Genomic DNA, 26,894 nt, shown 5'->3' with positions numbered 1-26,894 from the left:
CATAATGTTCTTCATTAAACTTCCTCATCCACCAACAAGCTAGACACTAAACCACAGTCTGAATATTTTATATGTACATCTTTGTACATTTATTTGGTAAGAATAGACACAGCAGAATTACAGCACACATCCGGGGAGTTGCATAGAAATTGCTCATATTACCGTCACATCAAAATGCATAGAAAAAGGAAATGGATCACACAAAAACAACAGGGCATATGTAGTGCATAAACATGCCAGCTTCTACAGCACTGTGAATGTACATCATATGTACTGTACATTCCAATGCATACATCACAGAAGCTTCATGTCAAATGGCACCCTATTAAGCGCACTACTTTTGACCAGGGCCCAAGGGGCTCTGGTGAAAAGTAACACTCTATATAGGGAATAGGGTGCCATTTGGGACACTTTAAGTGGCTCAAGCACCAATGAGAGAAAGGCACTAAACAATCAGTAGCTTAGCCTGGAGTTAACTCTTCATCAAATTACATTACCCAGAATCCTCTCCCCTCTCCCTGGAACAACCGTGTCTATGCTTCAGCCTTAGTAGAGACTTCAACAGCACTGGGTAGTATGGCCAGAGTTCATCAGTTAGGGCCTTCTACAATCTGCTCCCCATGCGCCCTTATGCATACAGGTTTTCCTTCCTACTGGTCTCATCCTCATGGGATAGAAGCAGAGCCTTCTGCAAAACCCTCTACATTCAGTTCCTGGACTAAAGCCATTGCATAATGAAACCTTAATAGCTGTCAGATCTCTCAAACGTCAGAGAAAATATAAATTAAACATCATTCAGTGATTGGTGAGAATACCTCACTAACCTGGCATGGGTCTTTGAGGACTGACTTTGGGAGCCCTGGTTGAATTACACTTCAGGCAGACTTCCATTCCAACTACCAACTAAACCCATTCAGAGACCATTGATAAAGATTAGTTTATGCTGTATTGAAAAGTTTAGCATTAAGGTGCAATGGTAGACATCTTTAAAATACGCACAACATAGTCTGGACTGTCATTAGTGTCTTCACATGAATTGTTTAGGTTAAGAGTTTGTGGGTTGATGTTGTTATGCCTAATGGTTAGTACTCAAAATATGACTTCTATATGGGAGTGGCAAGGCTGTATATGTAAATGTGTTGTATTTTACATAAGATACTACCGGAGCTATCATTCAATATGTATGCACAAAACCCAAGTGAAATTATCATGTTTATCTTTGTAACGTCTTGGCCCATTTGAAATGGTTGCAATTTGGGGCAATTTCATACATTTCCTGTTACTTCAAAATGAATAACATGTATTTCTGACACTTGTTGATTGCTCCTTGTTAATGTAAACACAATCCTGACATCATCAACACATAAAAAAACATATGCATACACAAAGTACATAGTTAAAACATTTTGATGAACCCCGTGCTTTGCTATAATGAGAGGTTTCAGTGACTCTGTCTGTCACTTATTCAGATGCATTATGTCATAATGTCAGCCAAGTGCTCTCCCCACCATTCATATTCTTGAAACGCCTTGCATACTTATATATGCGTCATGCTGCTTGTATCTACTCTCCATGGAGAAATGTTAAACTTTGTTGTGGTCATGGTCAATTCAAGGAGGTCATATCGCCCAAATACTTTGATTTAATGAAGTTCTCTACTATCAACTCATCTCTATGATGGAACCTGAGGCACATTCCTCAAATACTCAAGATGATTTGGATTCCTCAGTTGCTCTTGGTTACAAGGCTATTCCATTTGGTTAAATAGCAAATAAGATGCCAATGGTCAGAGAGACTTAAGGAACAGCACCATTCACCATCAGTTAAAGATTTGCATTGGTCTTGTTCTCGGTGTATATTTGCAGTAGTATGCATTGCCAACGAGAGACACATGCACCCTTCTACACTAATGGCCTTCCATTAGTGTACACAAACGGGCAGCATATTTATTGAAATGTCCCAGGTAAGAACACGTTCATCAAACAAGCTCAGACAGGTTTCGAGATACATTTTGCTTGAACAAGCTCGGTCAGAATGTGTTTCCACTTAGGAAAAAGATTAGGAAAGACAAGGCCACATCTCACTGAGATATCTGCCTGCATTCTTATTGCGACCTGTCCTTGAGAAGAACTAGCTACATTATGTCTCAGATGTAGCCTATTTGGGAAAGAGTTATTGTCAAAAAAACAGTCTCCGGCCCTTTGCTTTGATTCGAGGAAATGTGGCACTGGTTTCTGTGCTGATTGGTTGTGAGCGAAAAGGAGTGTTGCCTCCTTGTCTGCGCAGCAGGAAGTCCACACTAGAGGAAGTCATGGCATAGAAGACGTTTCCTGTGGCAGGGATGACCAACTCTACAGGGCAGAACAAGAAAAGTCATCACTACAATCAATATGAACAGAGAACTGTTAAAGTGACTTCGCATGGTTGGGTTGAGAAATGTCTTTACCCTTTCCCTCGGGCAATAGTTGGATGAGCTCATATCTGGATGCCTGTTTGGTGTCCTGGCTGTGTTTTTCTAAGGCAGAACTGATCACAGTGGGCGTCTTGTCATTGTTTGTCACCTGAGGAAACAGAGAAGAAGAACGACAATGATACCAGACAGCTTGACTCCTAGTTGTAATATCCTGTGTACAACCTGAGGAAATATTTTGGATAACTATCATTAACATATATTTGTGGATTAAAGTAAATAGTCATGAGTGCAGGGTGCAGTGCAGTGTATAATTTGATACCAAAAAAGGCAAATATCTCAAAATATGTCATTCTCTCGGCTCAGTACCAGTATGCTTCTGTACATATTCCCATCTTGTAAATCCATCCGTATCCTGACGATCCGCATATCAGGCCCAGACACTTTGTTGTTATTGGTGGGATTGTTGCCACAGGAGACTGATCGACGATGTGATTTGACGGGAGTGGATGGTGTCAATGCAGACGGGATGGGGTCATTGGCGGGATGGGAGGAGTCAACATCCAGACAGGAAACTGAGGGGGATTTCATATGCTGAAATAATAATAGTGAAGAAAATAATTTAAAAAAAAACACTTACTGATATGACAAGATAAAAAGTGGCTCTTCCGTGAAGGCCAAAGCAAATAAAAAGACACAGAAGAGAATTAAAAGATCAAAGATTTTCCTCTTTTAAAAGTGTAAACAGCAATACTTACTTTGCAATAACTACGAGTATTTGTACCTGAATAGTAATTACATGCTCTGCAATTCTAGCTGGCAATGCAAATATATTTTTGGGAATGTACGTAAAATAACTGTAAATATTAGGTCTTATTTTGTAATTACCTTGGTGAATTTGGAAAGAAAGTGACAGACGGGGGAGGGGAAGTCAAAAAGACTGTCACTGTCAGCAACAAGGCTGGTCCTGGAGGAATTCAGGCTGTAAAGAGGTGAGAGAATCATATCATGTATGTTCATCATGCACCGTAATCTGCATGACAACAACCTACAAAACATCTTACTCAACCCCTGAGAAATACATAGTAAATGTCTAAGTTTGGCTTTCAGCTCTTTCCAATGTTGTATGTTAATTTACCAGCTCTTGCACTGTGTGAGGATATTTTTAATGGAAAAAAGTACGGAGAACTTACCACCAGACCCTCCCAAGTCAATTTTCCACAACTGATTACTTATGGCCACGTTACTACAAATTTGACAGTCAAATATGTGGACACCCCTTCAAATTAGTGGTTTCGGCTATTTCAGCCACACCCGTTGCTGACAGGTGTATGAAATCGAGCACACTGCCATGAAATCTCCATAGACAAACATTGGCAGTAGAAGGGCCTTACTGAAGAGCTTAGTGACTTTCAATGTGGCACCGTCATAGGATGTCACCTTTACAACAAGTCAGGTCGCCAAATTTCTGTCCTGCTACAGCTATAAGTACTGTTATTGTGAAGTGGAAACATCTAGGAGCAACAACGGCTCAGCCACGAAGAGGTAGGCCACACAAGGTCACAGAACGGGACTGCCTAGTGCTGAAAAAAAGCGAGGTCCATACAGAAATGGTTTGTCGAGATCGGTGTGGAAGAACTTGACTGGCCTACACAGAGCCCTGACCTCAACCCCATTCAACACCTTTGGGATGAATTAGAACGCCAACTGCGAGCCAGGCCTAATCGACCAACATCAGTGCCCGACCTTACTAATGCTCTTGTGGCTGAATGGAAGCAAGTCCCTGCAGCAATGTTTCAACATCTAGTGGAAAGCCTTCCCAGAAGAGTGGAGGACATTATAGCAGCAAAGGCGAGACCAACTCCATATTAATGCCTGTGATTTTGGACTGAGATGTTTGACGTGCAGGTATCCACATACTTTTGGGTCATGTAGTGTAGTGTAGTATAGTTCACAGAAAATGCTGACTGGCCATTCTTTTACAATAGTACTGAGCCCATATAACCAGTGTATTTCACTATACATAGTAAAAGGTATCTGCAGTGAATACTACCGGCATGTTGTGTGTAGAGTGTAATAATAGGCCTCATTACTTTGGGCACCGTGTGATGATCACTGTAGGGTTCAGGGTACGACCAGAGCTTGGTTCGCACGGCACCTCGATTTCATTGGACAGTCTGTAACTGCAGACATCATGTAATGTGATTAGCGATCATCATAGTTGTAGTGTTCCGTTTGAAATAACATGTATAAAACCAAAAGATAATCACGGCTTACCTTTCTTCTTCATTTAACGAGGGTACACTTTGGTACCACTGTAGGAATTCCTCATCAGTGATGAAAACACAGTTTTTACAGGAGGACTGCAGTAGTCGGATCTGAGCTAAAACCTCAAACTCCTGCAAAGAGAAAAACAAATAATTATGAACATCAAATGACTCTCCAGTACCAATGAGACATTATCAGTTGAAATGCTCGCAGTTAAACATTAATATGTGCATGGATGCACTGCTTCAGAGTTCAATACACTGCCACACGTTTAATGAGAGGCATAACAGAAAAGCAATTTATGAAGACCATCTGCTGTGTTGAGCCAGAGGCTAATGAATTGGTCTGGATCCTGGAATAACTCAACATGTGGACAATGGGTGATGAGGAATTTAAACAGCAGCAGTACAAAGGCCCTGACGGCATCACTTACTCGTCTCCTCTTGTCAAAGTTGACGTAGCCGTTCTGAAATGGAGGAACAGGATATTATGTCACTGTCAATTCACGTTTTGGTAAACCAACTACAACTTCACCACCAGAGCTTATGACCAGCTTCCTGTTGATGGACACTTTATGAGGGATAAATGACTGTACATGAAGGGACTCACCTCTAGTCTGTCTTTGATGGCCGTGTCCAGCATGGTGAGGTCTGTGAGGAAGATCCCCAGGTAGGGTACTGTGCCCTGGGCTGTGGACTGTGTGAGAGAGGGGAGGGGTGGAGAATAATGAAAAACAAAAACAGAGGCATGGGGCTTCAGGCTTCCCAGACACAGATTAAGCCTACTCAATGCATGCTCAGTGGAGAACCTTGGGTTAAGACCGGTGAATGTACTGTATATCAAGTTGTCCTTACTTAAACATCAACGATCTATTGAAGAAAAACCAGCATTGCATTACGTTACATCAGCAAAGGGTTATTTGATGCCCTTCGTACAGTATATTCCATGCTTCTTCCTTCAAAGCAAAATGATAATGAGCTTTGTGAGTGACTTCAAACTCGCTTATAGGAGCACTTACCCCTATCTGTCTCCTGTTGTTCATCTTGCCGTCCAGGTTGGCGAACTTCGAAGTGCCCTCCTGAAAAACACAGACAAACATCTAAGCATGACAATCTGGAACACAATCTAGAATTTAGAACCATGGCTATGTGTTCTAAAACCCTGTGTAGTAACTGGGTAGTAGGCCCTCAATTCCAGACAAACTGAGAGGGTAAGGAAGCAGCTTGCTTGGTAAATTATCAAAGCACAGCTTTGTGATATCAGTGTGATATCTTTCCAACATCAAAGCCTGGAGTGAAGCTTTCAAATGAAAGCTCCGTCAAATGTTTAGAAGAATTCCTGTGTGGATGCCTTGGTGAAATTGCAGCTAATGTAAGGTATTGATGCATGCACAACGTATAAACAGTGAATGAAAATGCTGCTAATCCTAGCGATTTCCAGACCCCCCCGTCAGAAACTCACAATGCATCCTAAACGCAATACATGTTTAGAAACGGGTGAATTTAGATTGACAGGACGTTGACATTGAGAGGCTGTACACCCCCAGATGAAGCCTTCCTCTGGGTTATAAGGCATGATTCATGATTCAAAGTCATTTTTAGCCCTGGAGAAGTGCTTCATCTGGATCTGTGTAGTGCAACCGCACGAATATATTGAACGTATATATATATATATATATATATATATGAATTTGAGATGAGTAAAACACGTTTGGTGTGATCTGTGACGACACTTCACATGAGACCTGTACTTAGCTCCTATTGCTTGTATTATGGGATGTCTGTCAGTGCACTGTGTGTGTCTGTGTTTCTGTGTGTGTGTGTGTGTGTGTGTGTGTGTGTGTGTCTGTGTGTGTGTGTGTGTGTGTGTGTGTGTGTGTGTGTGTGTGTGTGTGTGTGTGTGTGTGTGTGTGTGTACATACAGTACGTGCGTGTGTGTGTGTGTGTGCGTACGTGTGTGCAGTAACTCTCAATCACTGTGACTCACCTCTTTCAGCAGCTCCCTGCTCTGGGAGTAGTTGTTCTTCTCAGAGAAAATGTTGGACAGCTCCTCGTATCTCCTCACTGCTTCCCTGTCAGACAGAGTCACATGACAACAACAATGAGCCATGCACCCAAAAAGGGTATTAGGGGCCTGGACATTTCTCTGCTGTCTACTGGGCCTTACTATAATCCACATCCAAGCGAATCAGCGAGCCATGATTAGTTTAGCTACGATTGGGGAAATTATAACAAGATGAGATGATCAACTGCTGTAGTGTTTTGGAACGTTGAATATGTTTGACTGTGGGAAAGGATGGTGTTATATCAATGACCATGTGATTCAATTCCTGAGTTTTTGAAATGGCTGTGTTGTAAAAAAGAAAAGAAAAAAGAAGACAATGATAGTGTTACGAGAATGACAATGTTATGGAAATGACAATACTTTTAAAATATCTGCAATACAAGTACGTTTTGCTGTGGCCTAGGGTGGTCAAGTGGTCTAGGCTGCTGCCTCCAGTGCATATGTACCGCTGTAGCATGAGTTCAAATCAGGCCGCCCATTTCAACACGCTCTCCTTTACCTAGAACCAAAAAGGGTTCTTCAGCTTTCCGCATAGAAGAACCCCTTTTGGTTCCAGGTAGAACCCTTTTGGGTTCCATGTAGAACGGGTTCTACCAGGAACCAAAAAGGGTTCTCCTATGGGGACAGCCGCAGAACCCTTTTGGAACCCTTTTTTCTAAGAGTGTATCACTCTCTATCCAATAAACATACAAGGACATTTAAAAAAAAAAAAAAAAGTATGTTTTTCTGTTATACCAATCGAAATGCTTCCTCCACCAACCTGTCAGTTTCTAGCCACGTCCTCCTTAGTCTGTGTACAGGGTTACTCTGCAGGGCAGACACGATGGCGTAGAGAGACGAAAAGTTTTTCCTGGCTCTGCATTCCTGTTGAAACACACACAGGACAGCATTGTCTGAGAATACCTGCAGCCAAATCAATGGTGTTGTTTGGCACTCACTGTCTGACATGGTCAATTATGTACATTCCTAAAGTGACTTCTCCCCCAAAAACCTGTTGATGAGGTGACGTGAGTGTCTTGGCAACAAATTGTGATATCTAGGCTGAGAGTGTGTGTGAGATTGTGTGTGTTTCCAAACAAGTTCCTCCACACACACAGGAGCTAGCTAGGCTTCTAGTCGTGAAGGAGAGAGAGGTCTGGCAGTGACTCAGCTTACTCATGTGTCCATAACAACCTGCGGACGGTGTGTGTGTGGGGGGGGGGGGGGGGGTGTCAGCAAGTAAGCAAGAAAGTGTATGTGATTGTGTGTGTGGAGTCAGCAGGAACAGCCCTGCTGCGAGCTGCTAATGTTCTCCTAAGTTACAGGGTGGCAGTACTACATCTACTGTGAGCACCTTTATAGAGAGAGGAAAGTATTATGCGGAAAGTCAAGTACAGTGTAGTCTTGTTAATGTTTTGAGAAAGACAGCTTAGTATTCTGCTCCCCACTCTCTACTTTAACTCAAAATCCCAAACCCATTGCTGTTGTGTCCTTGAGTGAGGTATTTAACCTTGAAATTCCTCCAGAGGAATGCTGCTTCCAAACTCTACGGGTGTGTGTGGACAATAAAGTTATTCTATTGTAATGATGACCAGCTGACCTCTGCCACGCTGATCCATTTCTCCAGAAGGCAGGCTCTCTGCTGGCTGCGGAGCTGCGTGGGCCACAGGCACGAAGCCATCACGGCACTGGCCAGCCGGTTGAACTGGCGTACAGTGGCCCGGACGGACCAACATACACCCTCGCGGCCTTTCTTGTCCCTCTGAGACCACAGGGAGCCCAGGCAGTGGTACGGGACCAGACGCACAAACAGTTCCTGTTAGGAGAGAGTGGGGGAAGAGGTACGGAGTGAGTGAGTGAGTGAGTGAGTGAGTGAGTGAGTGAGTGAGTGATTGAGAGAGAGAGAGAGAGTGAGCGAGTGAGTGAGGGAATAAGAGGTAGAGTGAGTAAAGATTGAGAGAGAGAGACAGAGAAAGAGAGACACAGAGAGACACCAAGAGAGACAGAGAGAGAGAGACAGAGAAAGAGAGACACAGAGACACCAAGAGAGACAGAGAGAGAGAGACACCGAGAGAGAAACCGAGAGGGATAGTCAGACAGAGAGAGCAAGGCATAGCCAGAGAGATTGCAAGTGGCAAACATGTCCAGTATGAGTAAGAAAGGGTCAGAGAGACGTAACAATAGAAAAAGAGGAACACAATTAAGACTGTAGTAAAGTGCATGTTCCCATTATCTATACAAGGTTAGGAGGAGTAATGATACTGTAGGGGTCAGAGGTTAAACCCACCGTTTCTATCTTGGTGAGCTGCTCAGCGATCAGCCCAGCGGGGAAGCCCAGGATTTTGGTGGGATCAAACTTAGTGGGGTCAGCAGGAGGGCTGGGGGTGGTCCTATCTAAACGACAGAGATGATTCAATACTAATCCCAATGAATGTAGGTCTATATTAACTGATACAAATGAAAGGCTTATTCAGTCGGGTTGGCAGTGGAAAGGCACATTAGGGTGGTTGTTACAGAAGCAGGTTCCACCATATTTGGATGGTAGACAGCAGACAATGGGAATAGAACACTAAAGATCATCACAGAAAACTACTGGAAACAATTTGGGAGAGTTCTGCCCATATAGATATCTACGGTTATGCCACCCACAAAATCCTCATATAACCTCAGCTTGGCAGTGCCATGACTGTCATAAACCCAGAGTGTATACTGACCTGAACTAGAGTCAGGCAGTAGGGCCTGTTCACTGAGCTCCTCTGCCAGTCTGAGGAGGCGACCCCGGATCTCTGTCCCAGAGGGGTCGGAGGGCAGCAGGGGGGCCAGGCGCAGCAGAAGACCAGGCTCTCCCAGAGAGCGGAAGTCCTCAGGATACTCCAACAACCACATACTGAACACCATACACACCGATCTGGGAGAGGGAGAGAGGAACGGGAGAAAATCTATACAAATGCATGAAGTTTGTGCACACACGCACGCACGCACGCACGCACAAACACACACACACACACACACACACACACACACACACACACACACACACACACACACACACACACACACACACACACACACACACACACACACACACACACACACACACACACACACACACACACACACACACAGGACAGGGGTGATATAGTATTAGACTCACCTGTTGAAGGGTTGCCTAATCTGACTCTTTGTACTTTCTCCTGGTGGATGTTGCAATCTGGAGAAAGAGGGAAGAAAATAGAAAAAAATAGATAGACAAAAGTTCCTTTGAGAGAAAAAAAAGCTGAATAAGAGATGGTTTCTTCAGGGCAAAGCAGAGGCATCACAACATCTCCTTTCCTTCCCTTGGTCTTTCTACAGCACTTCAAAAACGTTTTGTAACACTATATATAACCGGTGTGCAATGCATTGTTTCCTCTGTCTTCCCTACCTGTCGATGAGGATATCCAGCACTCTCCTGGTGGAGGTAAAGGAGCGATAGGTGGAGAGGAAGATGGTGATGAAGGAGGAGTCTCCCATGGCGAAGGAGTGGAGGAGGTGCTGAACCAGCTTCTCCTCTGTTCCCGCCTTCACACACTGCGAACGAGAGCTGGACTGGAGGGAGGGAGGGAGGGAGGGAGGGAGGGAGGGAGGGAGGGAGGGAGGGAGGGAGGGAGGGAGAGACAGAGAGAGAGAGAGAGAGAGAGAGAGAGGGAGAGAGAGAGAGAGAGAGAGAGAGAGAAAGCGAGAGAGGGGGGACATAGAGCAAGAAATAGAGAGATTTATAACAATTTTACAATTCAGACAAAGATAACATGTAAGGATGTAAGGTGTAATTAAACTGTAATTTCTGTGCAGTGTATTATGGTATGTATTCTCACTGTTGCACTGGTGGGGGCGCCATGCTGTTGCTTCACCACTACATTGTATATCACTCCGTCCTCTTCCTCCTCCAATACAGTAGACTGAGGAAGAGAGAAAGAGTATGATTCAGTAAAACACGTGCATAACTTATACTCTCGCACAAACCTCCCACTGTCACCAAAATCTAGTTATTCATGCATATCTCAAGTTGCATTGACCTACCAAGTCCAGAGGACAGTACCAAGTTGTCTTCATGGGGGAAGTCTCCCCCTGTGGAATACAATAACATCCAATAAATATAAGTACTGTCACATGACCAGAACCAGAACCTTAGGTTTTAGCATAAAGCCCCGATTACCCATGAAGCATATTATGTTATTAGAATTGTACAATAATAAACAGGAGTATTGAGGAGTTTCAGAGGGCAAAGCAGTTTAACAGAAATTATCTGAATGGGTTGAAAAGAGAAAACAAACAAACATGGGTGAAATATTACCAGAATCTGATAAGGTCGTAAGTGAAGTACGTCTTAAAACAAAACGATACACAGTAAATTGTAAATGCAACTAAACCGATGGATCACAACATCTTTCATATGTTTTGGAACACAAACAATGCATCATTTCAACAGAAATGATAACATTACATGAAATACACTTGCCATCTGAATACTTGCAAAACAGCTGTGATACTGTACTGAAATGACCTGCTCACAGATTCACCGAACCATTCCATGACATAGGCCGACTATGAGTAAAATAGCAAAACATCCTAATGTACCTGGGGGGTAATATATTAATGGATATATCAGTTTACACTTCCCCTGACATTTACACCCATGAACATGTGATTTTCCATGCTGAAAAAGGCATGCATCACTAGTCTGACATCAACAATCCATACCAGTTTCACAAACAGAAGTCCGACTGGTCATATGTGAATCCTTCAACATGTAAACCATAACAACGTCAACACGTTTAAAAGCTATTTAGGGCATTGCACTGCCTCCTTTTGCAGTAACTTCCCCCTTCAGTTGAGATCCAACCACAATAGGATGATGAGTAATATCGAGGTCAACATATAAGTGCAAATGCATTAAGCTCAAAGCAGGTCATATAGAACACTGACCAGACATCACAGTTATGCAACAACTGCTGTATCCTATAACGTGTCTATCAATTTCCTTTTTTTACATGTGGAGGTGCCTTCTATAATCACCTTCAGTAACCACTTCCTCATTCAAATGAACTGGAGTACCAAAGGCCCATGCTCAGTTATGCATCATTTTCATTCAAAGTGCAAGTATCTTATTTTTGGGCTCCCGAGTGGCGCAGCGGTCTAAGGCACTGCATCTCAGTGCTAGAGGCGTCACTACAGACCCTGGTTAGATTCTAGGCTGTATCACAACCGGACGTGATTGGGAATCCCATAGGGCGGTGGAAAATTGGCCCAGCGTCGTCTGGGTTAGGGTTTGGCCGGAGTAGGCCGTCATTGTAGATAAGAGTTGGTTCTTAACTGGCTTGCCTAGTTAAATAAAGGTTAATTCAAAATAAAATAAAAATCCATAGTCCCTCTATTACCATGACATAGGTTCAGAACATGTTGCTCTACCTACTGCAGCATGTTTCTGTTGTTGATCTCATATCTGTCTGTTGCGCTTTCTCTTTCCCCCCTATCTGTATCTGATTGACATTGACCCAAAAAAACACAAGTTACCTTTGTCTCGACAAGTCCAGACAGGCTACAAGCCTTTAGCTTCTTTGAGAACTTCACAAGAAAGCCACAAACACCATCTTGTCCACTTTCTTTCATCTGCCTTTTTAGTTTACTATTTCCTCCTTCACCGTCGTTTTTCGATGACCGAGGGATTGTTTGTCTTTGTCTTTCAGTTGATCTGGCTCTCGAACTTAACACACAAACACACCTGGAGCCGTCATTAGGTAGGGCCAACCCCTCTGTGTGCCTGCGTCACATGGACACACCCATAACACACACAGAGATAGACGTATACAAACGTATACACACACTCACTCACACACTCACGCACCCAGGCACACACAGACAGACAGACAGACAGACAGACAGACAGACAGACAGACAGACAGACAGACAGACAGACAGACAGACAGACAGACAGACAGACAGACAGACAGACAGACAGATATAATACATACACACACAGGAGAGGGATGATATAATATTAGAATCAACTGTTGAACACACAGGGGACTCACATAGCCTACACACAATGAGAAGGCCTGCAGCGATTGGCTGAACAATACCTTCTCTCTTTCAATCCTTCTCTCTTTACAATACCTTATCTCTTTCAACCCCTCCTTCCTTCTCTCCCACTCTCTTTCCCTGTGTGAATGACCTACGTGTGTAACTAAACCTGTTTGACTACCTCTCTTCCTACAATGAATAGAGTACATTTAGAGGCAGACCTAATTGACTAAACTCATCCTCCATCATCAACATTTCAACAAACCTGCTCTGAGGATCATTACATCCTCTAACACTTTTTAAAAATGTTATTTATTTCACCTTTATTTAACCAGGTAGGCCAGTTGAGAACAAGTTCTCATTTACAACTGCGACCTGGCCAAGATAAAGCAAAGCAGTGCGACACAAACAACAACACAGAGTTACACATGGGATAAACAGACGTACAGTCAATAACACAATAGAAAAATCTATATACCGTGTGTGCAAATGTAGTAAGATTAGGGAGGTAAGGCAATAAATTGGCCATAGTGGCGAAATAATTACAATTTAGCATTAACACTGGAGTGATACATGTGCAGATGATGATGTGCAAGTAGAGATACTGGGGTGCAAAAGAGCAAAAAAAAGAACAATATGGGGATGAGATAGTTGGGTGGGCTATTTACAGATGGGCTGTGTACAGGTGCTGTGATCGGTAGGCTGCTCTGACCTGTTAATATGTGACATATGCTAATGACAGTTCAGAAACGTTCCAGGTCAACTACTAAAGCAGAAAACACGCCCTGTTTACTCAACGGGCTAACGACACTAGCGGGCAAGCACATGTTGACACACAGGTGGAGACTTTCACAGCCTCACAATGATAGACTGGTTCAGGTTACAGCCTGTTAGCACTAGTAGAAGCTAGGTCTGGCTGTTAGCATAAGCAAATGTTAGCATGTTAACCAGGGAGGAGGTCAGAGACCTGGTAGTGTGGTGCCAGGACAACCACATCTCCCTCAATGTGTGCAAGACAAAGGAGCTGATCGTGGACTACAGGAAAAGGAGGGCTGAACAGGCCCCCATTAACATCCACGGGGCTGTAGTGGAGCGGGTCGAGAGTTTCAAGTTCCTTGGTGTCCACACCAACAAACTATCATGGTCAAAACACACCAAAACAGTTGTGAAGAGGGCACAACAACACCTTTTCCCCCTCACGAGACTAAAAAGTTTTGGCATGGATTCCCAGATCCTCAAAAAGTTATACAGCTGCACCATCGAGAGCATACTGACCGATTGCATCACTGCCTGGTATGGCAACTGCTCGGCATCTGACTGTTAGGCGCTACAGAGGGTAGTGCGTACAGCCGAGTGCATCACTGGGGCCAAGCTTCCTGCCATCCAGGACCTATATACTAGGCGGTGTCAGAGGAAGGTCCAAAAAAATGGTCAAAGACTCCAGTCTCCCTAGTCATAGACTGTTCTCTCTGCTACCGCATGGCAAGCGGTACCGGAGCACCAAGTCTAGGTCCAAAAGACTCCTTAACAGCTTCTACCCCCAAGCCATAAGACTGCTGAACAATTAATCAAATGGCCACCCAGACAATTTACATTGACACCCCCACCTTTGTTTTTACACTGCTGCTACTCACTGTTTATTATCTATGCATAGTCACTTTACCTCTACCTACATGTACAAATTACCTCGACTAACCTGTACCCCCGCTCATTGACTCGGTACCGGCACCCCCTGTATATAGCCTCGTTATTATTATTTTATTGTGTTACTTTTTATGAATTTTTTACTTTAGTTTATTTAGTAGATATTTTCTTAACTCTATTTCTTGAACTGCATTGTTGGTTAAGGGCTTGTAAGTAAGCATTTCATGGTAAGGTCTACCTATACCTGTTGTATTCGACAGTGGTGGAAAAAGTACCCAACTGTCATTCTTGAGTAAAAGTAAAGATACCTTAATAGAAAATGACAAAAGTAAAAGTCACCCAGTAAAATTTTACTTGAGTAAAAGTCTAAAAGTATTTGGTTTAAAATATACTTAAGTATCAAAAGTAAAATAATTAATAATTCCAAACCAGATGGCAGCATTTTCTTGTTTCTTTTATTTACGGAAAGCCACGGGCACACTCCAACATTCAGACATCATTTACAAACAAAGTATGTGTGTTTGGTGACTCTGCCAGATCAGAGGCTGTAGGGATGACCAGGGATGTTCGGTTGATAAGTGCGTGAATTGAACTATTTTCCTGTCCTGCTAAGCATTCAAAATGTAACGAGTACTTTTGGGTGTCAAGGAAAATATATGGAGTAAAAAGTACAATATTTTCTTAATGAATGTAGTGAAGTAAAAGTAAAAGTAATCAAAAATATAAATAGTAAAGTAAAATACAGATACCCCAAAAAAACTACATAAGTAGTACTTTAAAGTATTTCTACTGAAGTACTTTACACCATTGGTATTCGGTGCATGTGACAAATAAGATTTGACTCTAGCTAGCATAGACTACTAGCCTTTGTTAGCCTTTGTAGCTCTGTTTACCGGCACCTATAAACGCACTGTCTGCACACATATGACTATGCAACAGACAGAAGGAAGGTTGTGTAAATATATGGACTGCAAACCAGTTGAAGAGGATTTCTAGCCTTGGTTTATTCAGCTCAATGTACACAGAAAGAACATAGAACACAGGACTTTTGGAGATTATTATTTGTGTGTTGTCATTAATGCTAGCCTACACAGGTCACGAAAAACAGAGAAGCCTTTGTACTGTAGGCCTAAAGTAGCACTGTACATTCAACTAATCAGGGTGTTATGAACTAGGCTAACAGCACAGTCGTTGTTTCTAAGGGACTGCAGTTGTAAAAGTGAGGTTAAATAGAACTTGTTTACATTTTTAACATAGGTCTTCTGGGGGGACAAAATGGCGCCGTAGAGAGAACACTGTGTTCCAGCGAGCTCCCGTGGCATTCGTAAATTTATATTCTTTCATTAATCTTCTAGCTTGAAAAAGTGGTAGAATTGGCTAAATAAGTTATCCTGCAATGAGTCTTGACGGTTATTTCTCAAAAATCTCCGACAACATGCCCAGCAGAGCTACTAAGAACTCGACCAAAACCACCATCCCTGTAGATGTGCAGGAGGAGCTAGCTTACGTTAGCGAAGCTAACACCGTTACGGATCCAGGCACAATGGACCTGGTGATTCAAAAGATGACGGACAACATTACTAAAGTGATCGATGTTAAGATAAGAACGGTCTTGGAAGCAATAGCAGGCCATTCAGCTGAGTTACAGAGGGTGGTCAAACGTGTCGAAGAGGCGGAAGGAAGAATTGCTACAGTGGAAGCTTCAACTACATCTATGGACGCTAAGATGAAAGCACTTGAGAAACAGGTGCGCGAAATGGCGGAGCACATTGACGACTTGGATAATCGAGGACGCAGATGCAATATTCGGGTTGTGGGACTCCCGGAAAATTCTGAAGGGACACGTTCAGTAAATTTTTTTGAGGAATGGATCCCTGACTACTTACAAATGGACACTAAGGCTGGTCGTGTGAAGCTGGACAGAGCCCATCGCTCTCAAGCACCGATACCCGGTCCCAACCAGCGCCCACCCAGCGCCCACGGCCAGTGGTTATAAAGTTCCACAACTTCACCGGCAACAGCGCGTTATGGATGCGGCTAGAAACATCGGCTCTGACGGTAGTCAACGTAAAGGTCCAAAGGTCTCATTCTTCAATGATTATTCCACAGCGGTTGTACAAAGACGCAAAGGGTTTGATGAGGCGAAGGCTCGACTCAGGAGAATGAAGATGGACTACGCTCTGTTGTACCCGGCCACATTGAAGATTATTGTCAACGGATCGCCTAAGAAACTCTCCACACCTGCGGAGGCTGCTGCGTTTATTGACTCTCTCGGGTAAATAACTTTAAGCTGCGCCGCCGCAGCATTGGATAACTTTATTATCTTATTTGAATCTGATCAGGAAACAGTGGTGTGAGTTCTCACATGCTCCGGTTCAGTAATATTCGTATTTTTATTATTTTTCTTGCTAAAGTAACTGCCGCTATAGCTCAGGCTGAGACATGGGTGAATCTATATTGGTGCCCGGGCTTGGTTTTAGGTGGAAGAGCCTCAATCTTCATATATTGATTTTCATTTCCATATGTATAAAGGACGAGGCTATTGAGTGGCAATGCAGACTTAAGAGTCTACATTGGAAAGTTGAAATCCCCTGCATGTTAGCTAGTTGCGTGTTAGCTAGTGGGAAAACCCCCTTTTGGATCTTTACATGTTTCATTTTTGGGTTTAGTATAGTTAGAGTTCAGGGTTCATATCGTTTGGTTATGCTCGGTGAGATAGAAGAGAGTTCAGCACATGGAAAAAGGTACCACCCCATTTTTACAGTGGGATTCAGTCTGAATATGAAACGGTCAAAGTGCAATGGCAGGTAACACACTGCGTGTATGTACATGGAACATTAGAGGGAGCCATAATCCCATTAAAAGGAAGAAGGTACTGTCTTTTTTGAAGAAAGAAAATATTGATATTGCCCTGTTGCAAGAAACTTATTTGGATGATAAGGAGCATCTGAAATTACAACAAGGGGGGTTTGGTCAAGTGTTTTTCTCATCATTTACATCCAGAAGTAGAGGTGTAGCAATTCTTGTGAAAAATAACTTACCACTTAAGGTCTTGAATTGTGTGAAAGATAAACTTGGTCGCTTTGTTATAATTAATGGTACTTTACAAGGGCAGAACATCTCCATAATGAATATTTACTTCCCCCCTGCCCACCCTCCTGATTTCCTTACTAAGGTATTTCTAGACTTTTCAGAATTAAACTCAGACACTGCAGTGGTTGGAGGAGATTTTAATTGTTTGTTGAACCCCCTTATTGATAAGTTGCCCAGCGGTATAGCTTCACTCTCTCCTCGAGCTAAGTCACTTAAAGCTATTTGTGATGATCTGGGGTATGCTGATGTTTGGAGAACTTTTCACCCCTCCAACAGAGAGTTCACTTTTTTCTCTGCACCTCATGGATGTCAGACTAGAATAGATTACTTTTTTATGCCCAGGACGTCTTTGCAGTCTGTTTTATCCACTAGGATAGAAAGCATAGTCATATCTGATCATGCGGAGGTGATCCTGGACATAAAACTCAACGGTGCATTCAATCTGTCAAGACATTGGAGGTTGAATACAACCATCCTTAAAGACCATACGTTCACATCATATTTTATTACAGAGTTTAAAGCATTTTTCGCTATTAACTCTCAATCAACAGATAATCCCTCGCTCCTTTGGGAAACCTGTAAAGCGTACGCCAGGGGTCTGATTATGTCATACACAGCCACTAAGAGGCGGAAAAAGCGTGAAAAGCAAAAAAGGCTAGAGGTTGAATTAGGAACAAAAGAGAAGGACTACATTAAAACTCCCACTCCTGCCCTATTAAAGGAAATATCCGTTCTCAGATCAACGTTGGACTCTCTCCTAACACAGGACGCTGAAAAGAAAATGGGATTTGTCAGGCAAAAACTATATGAACATGGCGATAAGCCAGGAAAGTACTTGGCGTACCTAGCTAAAAAGAGAGCTGACTCACAGTCAATTGCTACTATTACTAATTCGGATGGCAATCATTTATATGAAAATAAATTGACAAACGACTCATTTAAGAAATTTTATGGAAATCTTTATGCCTCAGAACTGCCAAATGACGCACCCAAATTAATGGAGAATTTATTTTCTAAGATTGAGCTCCCTACTATCTCCGAAGAACAAAGGTCTCTCCTTAATGCCCCTATTACCGAGGAAGAGGTAATGTTCGCAATTAAGAATCTGCAAAACGGTAAGGCCCCAGGACCAGACGGGTTTGGTAGTGAATTCTATAAAGAGTTTCATGGCCTGTTCCTTGAGCCATTGCGTGATATGTTTAACCACTCATTTTCAAATGACCAGCTCCCTCAAACGCTGAGGGAAGCCAACATATCACTTATTCTCAAAAAGGGAAAATGTCCAGAGTCTTGTTCCTCGTACAGACCAATTTCCCTTCTGAATGTGGATAGAAAATTACTTTCTAAAATTCTAGCCACAAGATTAGAGGGCTCACTGCCACTAATTGTGAAAGGAGACCAAACTGGCTTCATTAAGGGCCGTAAGTCGTGCAACAATGTCAGGCGGCTTCTTAATGTAATTCAAGCCTACCAACAAAGTGCTAGGGATGGTCTTGTGCTCTCCCTAGATGCTGAGAAAGCATTTGATCGTGTGGAGTGGTCTTACCTACTCTTTGCTCTAAATACATTTGGTCTAGGGGACAACTTTATAAAATGGGTGAAAGTTTTATATGATGATCCTCAGGCTGCTGTCCTTACTAATGGGCTAAGGTCAAATAGCTTCTCTATATACAGGGGTACCAGACAGGGCTGCCCTTTGTCTCCCCTCCTATTTGCACTCGCTATGGAACCGCTGGCCGAGGCCATCAGGGTAACGCCTGCTATACAGGGGCTGCTCATTGGTGATGTTCACCATAAAATAAGCTTGTATGCTGATGATGTCCTGATATTCATCTCTAATCCCGAGACCTCAATTACATCTCTTATTAATATTATTCAATTATTCAGCGAATTCTCAGGCTACAAGATTAACTTAACTAAATCAGAGGCTATGCCACTTGGTAGCCTTCACTCTGTACCTAATACTTCTCCCCCCTTCCCTTTAAAATGGTCTCCCTCAGGCTTTACGTATCTGGGTATATTTGTAACTCCTAAATTTCAGCAAATGTACAAAGCCAATTTTGTTCCCTTGTTAAGACAGGATCTGGAGCGCTGGAACTTTCTCCCGATTTCTTGGTTGGGTAGAATATCCCTCTTGAAAATGAACATTTTACCTAGACTACTTTACCCAATCCAAATGATCCCAGTATTACTCTCCAATAAGATAATAAAGGATGTAAACGGATGGCTAAGTTCCTTCATATGGAGTAAACGCAAGCCAAGGCTTAAGATGGCAATATTGCAGCTGCCAAGTTCTATGGGGGGCTTGGATCTGCCCAATATCAGGTTCTATCAGTGGTGTGCCCACCTATGTTATATTTCTGATTGGATCACAAACGATGACTCCTCTATTTGGTTAGACATTGAGACCTCTCTTTCAAAATACTCCTTACAGGATCTTTTATTTTTCAGAAGTTTCAAGTCTGTAGAAGATCACTGCAATAATCCTATTACACTTAGCACACTCAAGGTTTGGAGGTCAGTTCAGCGCTTCCTGGGAAGGTCCAAACTAACCTCTGCTCTTACCCCAATTCTTAACAACCCAGATTTTGGTCCAGGATTGCTGGATGCTGGCTTTAACTTTTGGCTTAATAAGGGCATACGCAGACTAAATGACTTATTTGCTGATAAGATTCTATTGTCATTTGAGCAGATGGTGGAGAAATATCGACTCCCAAAGCAGGACTTTTTCCGCTTCCTACAAGTAAGACATTATATTGTGAAGAGCACCACCTTAATTGGTAACCCTGATATGTTTGTCATTGAGAGAATGCCTTTTTTTCCACAAAGGAAAATGTCTGTAAGTCTGTTTTATGATGCTTTAAGGTCCTTTCCTGCTGTCAACACACAGAGGGTGAAACAAGTGTGGGAGAAAGAATTGTCTGTGACTATTGACGAAAAGATGTGGGAGGACATTTGGAGATATGCAAAAACAATATCTATATGTAATCGTACTAAAGCAATCCAATTAAGAATAATACACAGATTGCATATATCCCCAAATCGCAGACATGCCTTTAGCCCCTCTTCCTCTTCCCCTCAGTGTCTTAAATGCAAAACTGATACAGGCACCCTAACACATTGTTTATGGACATGTACCAAAATACAACGATACTGGTCTGGTGTTCTGCAAGAAATTGAAAAGATCCTAGGGGTTGATCTAGAATTGGACCCAGTTTCGTTATTGTTAGGTCTCCCTAGTAGGCATGTTACTTCTGTGAGTAAGAGGAGGCTTTACAACATCCTTACCTTTGCTGCAAGGAAAAACATCCTTTTACGGTAGATTAGTGATACGGTTCCTTCTATTAAAGATTGGCATAAGATACTTTTTGAATGGGTGCCTCTGGAATATCTGACATGTACATTGCATTCTAAAACAGATCAGTTCTACAAAGTGTGGGAACCCTATCTAAATTACCTAGAACCTGAGCTATCAGCTATTATGCTGCAAGGATTCTCTTAGAATGGTGGTGATCTATGTATTCAGAATTACAATGTATGTTCCATGTGTGGAACCTAACTTCTTAGTTTAAACCGAGCTTTTTTGTTTAATTTCTGTTTGTAAGTTTGTTTAAAATGTGTGTATTGATAGACACAATGATGGGGATAGTGTGGGAGAAGCGGGGGGAGGGAGATGGTGTGCGTATGTATGTGTATGTATATGTATGTATATGTATATGTGTATATATATATGTATGCGCAGGTATGTGTAGGCGGGTGCTGTTTTTCTTTGTTGTTTTTTTTGCCTTGTCTCTGTTGTTGTATCTCTTTAATATGGGTGAAAATTGTGAAATTCCAATAAAAATACTGTAAAAAAACAAACAACATAGGTCTTCTGTAGGCCTCCTTTTCCATGGTATTGTGTTTTTGTCTCAAGCAGTAGGTCTAAGGTTAAGTTTACCCACAATTCTTCCTGGTACAGTTAGCTACAGTATAACCACTTACTTGGGACCATCCACATCAACCTCAACCAACCAACCACAATAATCACATCTCAGTCTGTGAGTGGCGATGGAACAGAGGCATCAATGAGGATGTCTAATATTGTGGCATGTAACAACCCCTACAGTGTTAATGTTCAACCAAATGCGCAACATCTTTGAATCTGTTCGAGTGCATTTTCCCCAACAATCAATACAAGCACTTGGCTGCTCCGCTGTAAGGAAAAGCTGGCTCAGGGAGCAGATGATAATAATTATGGAAGTAAGTGGCTGTGGTTCATTCCATGTGAAACATCTTGATAAGGAAATTTGCTTGACTCTCCTCAGATACCGCATCATTCAAATCTCCCATTTTGTCTGCTCATGTTTACAGATTTTGTCCAATGTTTTCTTTCGTTTGCCCACTTTTTCCATCGCTGCTAGTTTTAACTCAATGTTTATACTCTTTATGTGGAACCTCTTTCATGATTCAACATGCTCCTTGTCTCTATATTTCCATATTTTCTCTCCATAGAGGAAGTACATAATGAGCGGAGACAAACACAGGAAGCAGGATGTGCTGTCGTGACGAGTTGCTATTGTTTCTCTTTCTCTTTCCCTCACAACCCGGCCTCCTCTGACCACTACAATAGGCAATGGTGCAGGGGGGGAAAGAGCTTCACCATCTTCATCCCCTGTCTTTACACAGTGTCAAGTTCTACTTCCGTCACTTGTTTGTCAACATCAGACATTTTGGGATTTGTCCCTTTAAATAAGTATCTATGGTTGTTATACAGTATGAACAAATGGGTACGTGAGCAAATGGGAGGCTATTTTCATGTGAAAACGTAATCCCACCGCTGACACAAATATTGCTGACTACTTTACACAGCAATACAATTGGGGCTCGTAAATATATCCTCTGAAGTTTTATTTAAAGATGCCTATTGTTTTTTTTTTGCAGCTCCTTTGCTCTCCCTCTCGGGCTACCCACCCATTCCTTCCCATCTTTCCCCGCTCTTCTTCTCACGCTTTCATCTGTGCATCCCATGGTACCCTCTCTACTCTTTAAAGTGAGCCCTGGTGGTATGCTAGAGCTGCTCTACTTCCTTATATCAAAGTCTTATCTGAAATCTCTTTTAAAGCTTTGGTTCATAAGGTTGTTTTAACTATCAGGGTCATATCGGCAAGACACTTTGTTTCTTGTTCAGAATGAATATTCAGTAGACTATATGGGTCACCACAGAACTATGTGACAAACTATAGGCCCCATTTTAAGATAAGCGGAAATACTAGTGAAATGATTCCACCAAGCTATACCTGCAAAACAAATGTAGCTCATATCTATGAAACCTGACCTAAAGAACATGCTTCCCTGTGTGGAAAAGTTTCATTCTCTGCAGGGGGATGGATTGTCATTGTGAGGCCTGACCCCATTGTCTAAATCCATTCACATGCATCTAAGTTTCCCTCATTAAAGAGTGAGCAAGGGGCTTGATTCAATTCCACTTAATAGAATGTCCTCTGAAACCCGGCCTATGATATCTGAGTGGAGATGGGGATGTGGCAGGTGTACAACACACAACACATAGACCCACCGGCTGCTGGCCACCCATAGATTATTTAACACGAGACACTTGGTACAAGTGGCCATGTCATGTGGCACAAACAGAACAAGAGGGAAGTTACCACTGCAGCTGGTGTCTGAGTCAGTGTGACTTCTTTTTATAGCCCCGGGGAGTTTCTTGAGACTGCATGCTAAGTGAAGTCAAAGCCAATGAGACGAGCATCATGTGCACTATGCACTAAAGCCAAGTAGCAAGTGTATGAGAGTTAGTCAATGGGAAATGATGGAGTTAATTGATATGTAATTAAGAGACAATCAACTAAATGGCAATCACGCTTTCATCTTAAATTGACCTGATACGTTCTGCAATTATTGGGTGAATATAATGATTTGTCAAATCAAAGTGATGAAATTACATAGGCCTAAGTGTCATAAATGAAGTAGTATAATATCTCACAATGGAAACAATTATCTGTGTACTTTAGGGTTGAAAAAGAGTAAAACCCAGACATCAGTGACAGAACAACAAGGCTGCTGTGTGAGTAGAGTAGAATAACCCAGAAATGGACTGCCACAACTAGTCTGATAAAAGCTTTACAGCCTCTGTCTCGGCCAGTGGAACATAAACAAAGGTTAAACATGGTGAGAAAAACCCGCGTGCCGTCAACCTGTCCAGGTTTGCACACTTTCAAAACAACCAACACAACCCTTTTTGTTTCAGGGGAATTCAACTGGATATAAATAAATAGTGAATTATATTAGAAAATACATGTAATATGCTCATAAAAGTAATGCTCAAGAAAGCAACATCTTAGCAAAAATGTTACAGTAGTCTACTTGGAATCCTCAAGACATGAGCATTTTATTCAATGTGTGGTGGTCAAACATCATATCATTCACTGGCATGTTTTGATGGAAAGTACCTCCTCTTTAGTGTCTATCTTTGAAATCAAAATGACCAACCACATCTGCTGTTTACTCAAGGGGGGGGGGGGGGGGGTAGGACCGAGTTTGGGAAACCCTGCTCTACACTATACTTGCTTGTTTTGTCACATAAACTGAAAATAGGCAAACTATTAGAATTTTAGCAACCAGGAAATGGCAGAGCGATTTCTGCACAGTACATCTTTAAATTATATGACACAGATGTGCTTCTGTATCACATCAGCCATTTATTGGATTCACCATATCAGGTAAATGTTTTTAATATGAGACCACTGGAGAAAGTTTGCTATATGAGAGAACAAGAAACAGTGCCCCCGATAACTTTACAGGTATTAAAGTGCAACTGCACCTTGATGTCTCTATCATCACAATGAAACTACTACTGCATTTGAATTGCTGTGAATGAGTTACTTACAATACATGTTCCTAATCAAGTTAATCAAATATAAAATCACTTCCAACCTCAGAGGAGTCCAGTCCAGTACTGTCAGTCACTTGCCCTGATTGGCTGCTGAGGGGAACATCGTCAGGCGCTAAAGGCCGGTAGCCAATGAGGGGTACATCCCTTGACTCCACCCCTGGCAGGTCCATCCCACCTGTTCGCATACTACGAGGGATCATGGTGCCGACAGCTAGAGACACAAAATAAACAATAGGCACATATGGGGTTAATTGGTTATAATTTCAATTTTCAACTCAGAAAATGTCATAGTTTATGGACTTTAACCAACCCGGAAAGGCATAAAAAAAATAAACACAATAGTATATATACCCTACAATAAAAATAATTGTGTACCAAAGCTTTGGTGGTAGCAGTTGATTTGTTTACATGATGATTTACATTTCACTGTGCCCTGCTCCAGCATTGAATTTGAATGCCAGCTCTTCCTTCCTTTTCCCTTCTCCCTCCCTGAGATGTGGATTGCCATGATGATGGAAATCTAGAAAACACTGTTACACTGTAGGCCAGGAGGAGGATGTTGACATGTACCACTATATATATATATTTAGAGACAGCAGATATTCATGCGATGATGCATTGCTGATTCACATTAATGAAACTGTGTCAGGACATTTTTTGCCAAGCAAGTGTGGTGTAGGCTACTGTGTAGGAATGTACAGCATATGGATATGTCAGAAGACTTGCTGTTCTTGTATGGTTAATGTCATTACTTCAGTAATGATGCTAAAGGTGTTTAAATAGGTGGAACAAACATTTTGTGTTTCATCTTTATCTGTATAATTAAGGGTTTGCTATTGTTATTTTATTTTACTGCTGCTCTTTAATTATTTGTTACTTTATTTCTTTTTTTTGTTGTATTTTTCTTAAAACTGCATTGTTGGTTAAGGGCTTGTAAGTAAGTATTTCACTGTAAGGTCTACCTGTTGTATTCGGCGCATGTGACAAATACAATTTGATTCAATTTGTTTTGGGCTACCTGTTATAAATAGCTCTTTGTCTGTGAAATGAAACACACTTTTCTACCCTACATGCACTGTTATACAATAGGCTTATATGGGACACCAATCAACTCAATCACATCATCTTTGGAAACATGGTACTAAACTTTTAAATGTATGTCAGTCTTGAAGGCATGCATATAATTAGGCCTAGCGTTATTAAAAAATATATATTGGTACTAGGAAAACATATCTGTAAAATGTGTCTAAATAATGACTGTTAGTTTGTCATCAGAATCAACCAACGGTTATCCAAAGGTCTGAATAACTTCCATTCATGACATTGCTGCCTTTTTGAGGAAGGCAAATATTACATGTTGGTCTGCATGAGTGAGTCCACACTGTAACTAGGCTACAGATGGTCACACCCCAATTGCACATGTTCCCTTTCAATTCAACCAACCGATGGGTGGTGCTGTAATGACTTCTCAACCAAATTGTGTTCACCTTCAATCATAGGAAACAAGACACTATAGGTGTTAAGCGGAATATGATGATAAAGTTTGCGTGTAAAGCATTTGTTTCTTTAGTAACCAAATACATAAGATTTAGGCCTATTTATAGAAGGCCATGTGATATCCAATGTTATGAGGGCCCTGCAATTAAAGAGATGATGAAAATACAAAGGGTCATTCTTGGCTGTATCATATGAACGAACTTACTGATTGTTGCGTGTCCAACTATGGTCAGCTAAATTCCGCCAGCATTGGATATCTGTAGTGTCTGCCGCAATGGAATATACGGTAACCGGTTAGTGGACGAATGTCGCGCTCATCCGTTCCAGCACCGACGTCGGAAGAGAGTATCTATCAGTATCTGTGTCCCCCTCTGGTCGCCTGTCAAGCTTCTAGTGCTGATAGCAGCACTGAGCGCATTCGTGTGCAGCACACTCCGTCACTGCTCTCTCTCTGTGCTCTGACGGCACAGTCCCTGTAGACTTGTGCTCAGCGCGTTTAGCAACATAGCCTACACTATAGCCTACACTTGTCTCGCTGGCTGAGAGAGGGGGGAAAAGTGGTCATCTCGGAAATATAGTCCATGTGGACTGTGTGTGGTGTACAATATAAAAACTGTCAAGTCATCTATGGGCTCTTAAAATTAGGGTTTAAGAACAAAACCAATAATTCCCTGGAAATAGGCTATCTGCCACATTTTTCCCCCAATGCTGACAGTATGGGGAAACATTTCCAAAAGGAAATTGACCCAACACTGCTGGAAGGCATTACAGGGTGTCATGCCCACAGGGGCCATAAGGGTATGTGCCCCCTCAGTTTTTATTTTTTCATGTAAAAAAAAAAAGGTTCCTTCCAAGGTGCACCACAGAGTAAAGGTATGCTAGACAGGAAGCTATATACTCTAGTTCAGGGATCATCAACTAGATTCATCCTCGGGACAATTTTTTTTGAGCGGATGGTCAGGGAGCCGGAACACAATTCAAATTAAA

General features: G+C 42.1%; 1 protein-coding gene across 3 annotated transcripts; it reads right to left on the bottom strand.

Moving 5' to 3' along the window:
- Positions 1-59: 59 nt before the first annotated feature.
- Positions 60-26,370, bottom strand: LOC129837206 (ral guanine nucleotide dissociation stimulator-like 2). 3 transcript variants are annotated; one of them, XM_055903182.1, is made up of 20 exons: positions 26,113-26,370; positions 24,452-24,621; positions 10,781-10,828; positions 10,576-10,659; positions 10,146-10,309; positions 9,876-9,932; positions 9,436-9,629; positions 9,009-9,115; positions 8,322-8,537; positions 7,503-7,606; positions 6,665-6,749; positions 5,697-5,756; positions 5,288-5,374; positions 5,112-5,144; positions 4,688-4,809; positions 4,504-4,593; positions 3,299-3,392; positions 2,780-3,004; positions 2,447-2,561; positions 60-2,351 (listed from the first exon to the last, which is right to left on the bottom strand). In XM_055903182.1, the coding sequence occupies exons 2-20, from the start codon at positions 24,608-24,610 to the stop codon at positions 2,179-2,181; spliced, it is 2,217 nt and encodes a 738-aa protein (XP_055759157.1). In that variant the 5' UTR covers positions 24,611-24,621; positions 26,113-26,370; the 3' UTR covers positions 60-2,178. The 3 variants fall into 3 exon arrangements, with proteins under 3 accessions (XP_055759157.1, XP_055759159.1, XP_055759158.1); XM_055903184.1 differs by lacking the exon at positions 26,113-26,370 and adding an exon at positions 12,275-12,521 and having other exon boundaries at positions 24,452-24,533; XM_055903183.1 differs by lacking the exon at positions 10,781-10,828.
- Between the last annotated feature and the right edge of the window lie 524 nt (positions 26,371-26,894).

This window comes from Salvelinus fontinalis, chromosome 38 (assembly GCF_029448725.1).
Source record: "Salvelinus fontinalis isolate EN_2023a chromosome 38, ASM2944872v1, whole genome shotgun sequence".
NCBI classification, from domain to species: domain Eukaryota; kingdom Metazoa; phylum Chordata; class Actinopteri; order Salmoniformes; family Salmonidae; genus Salvelinus; species Salvelinus fontinalis.
Note: the sequence above shows the minus strand (reverse complement) of the source record. Positions and strands in the feature narration are given on the sequence as shown.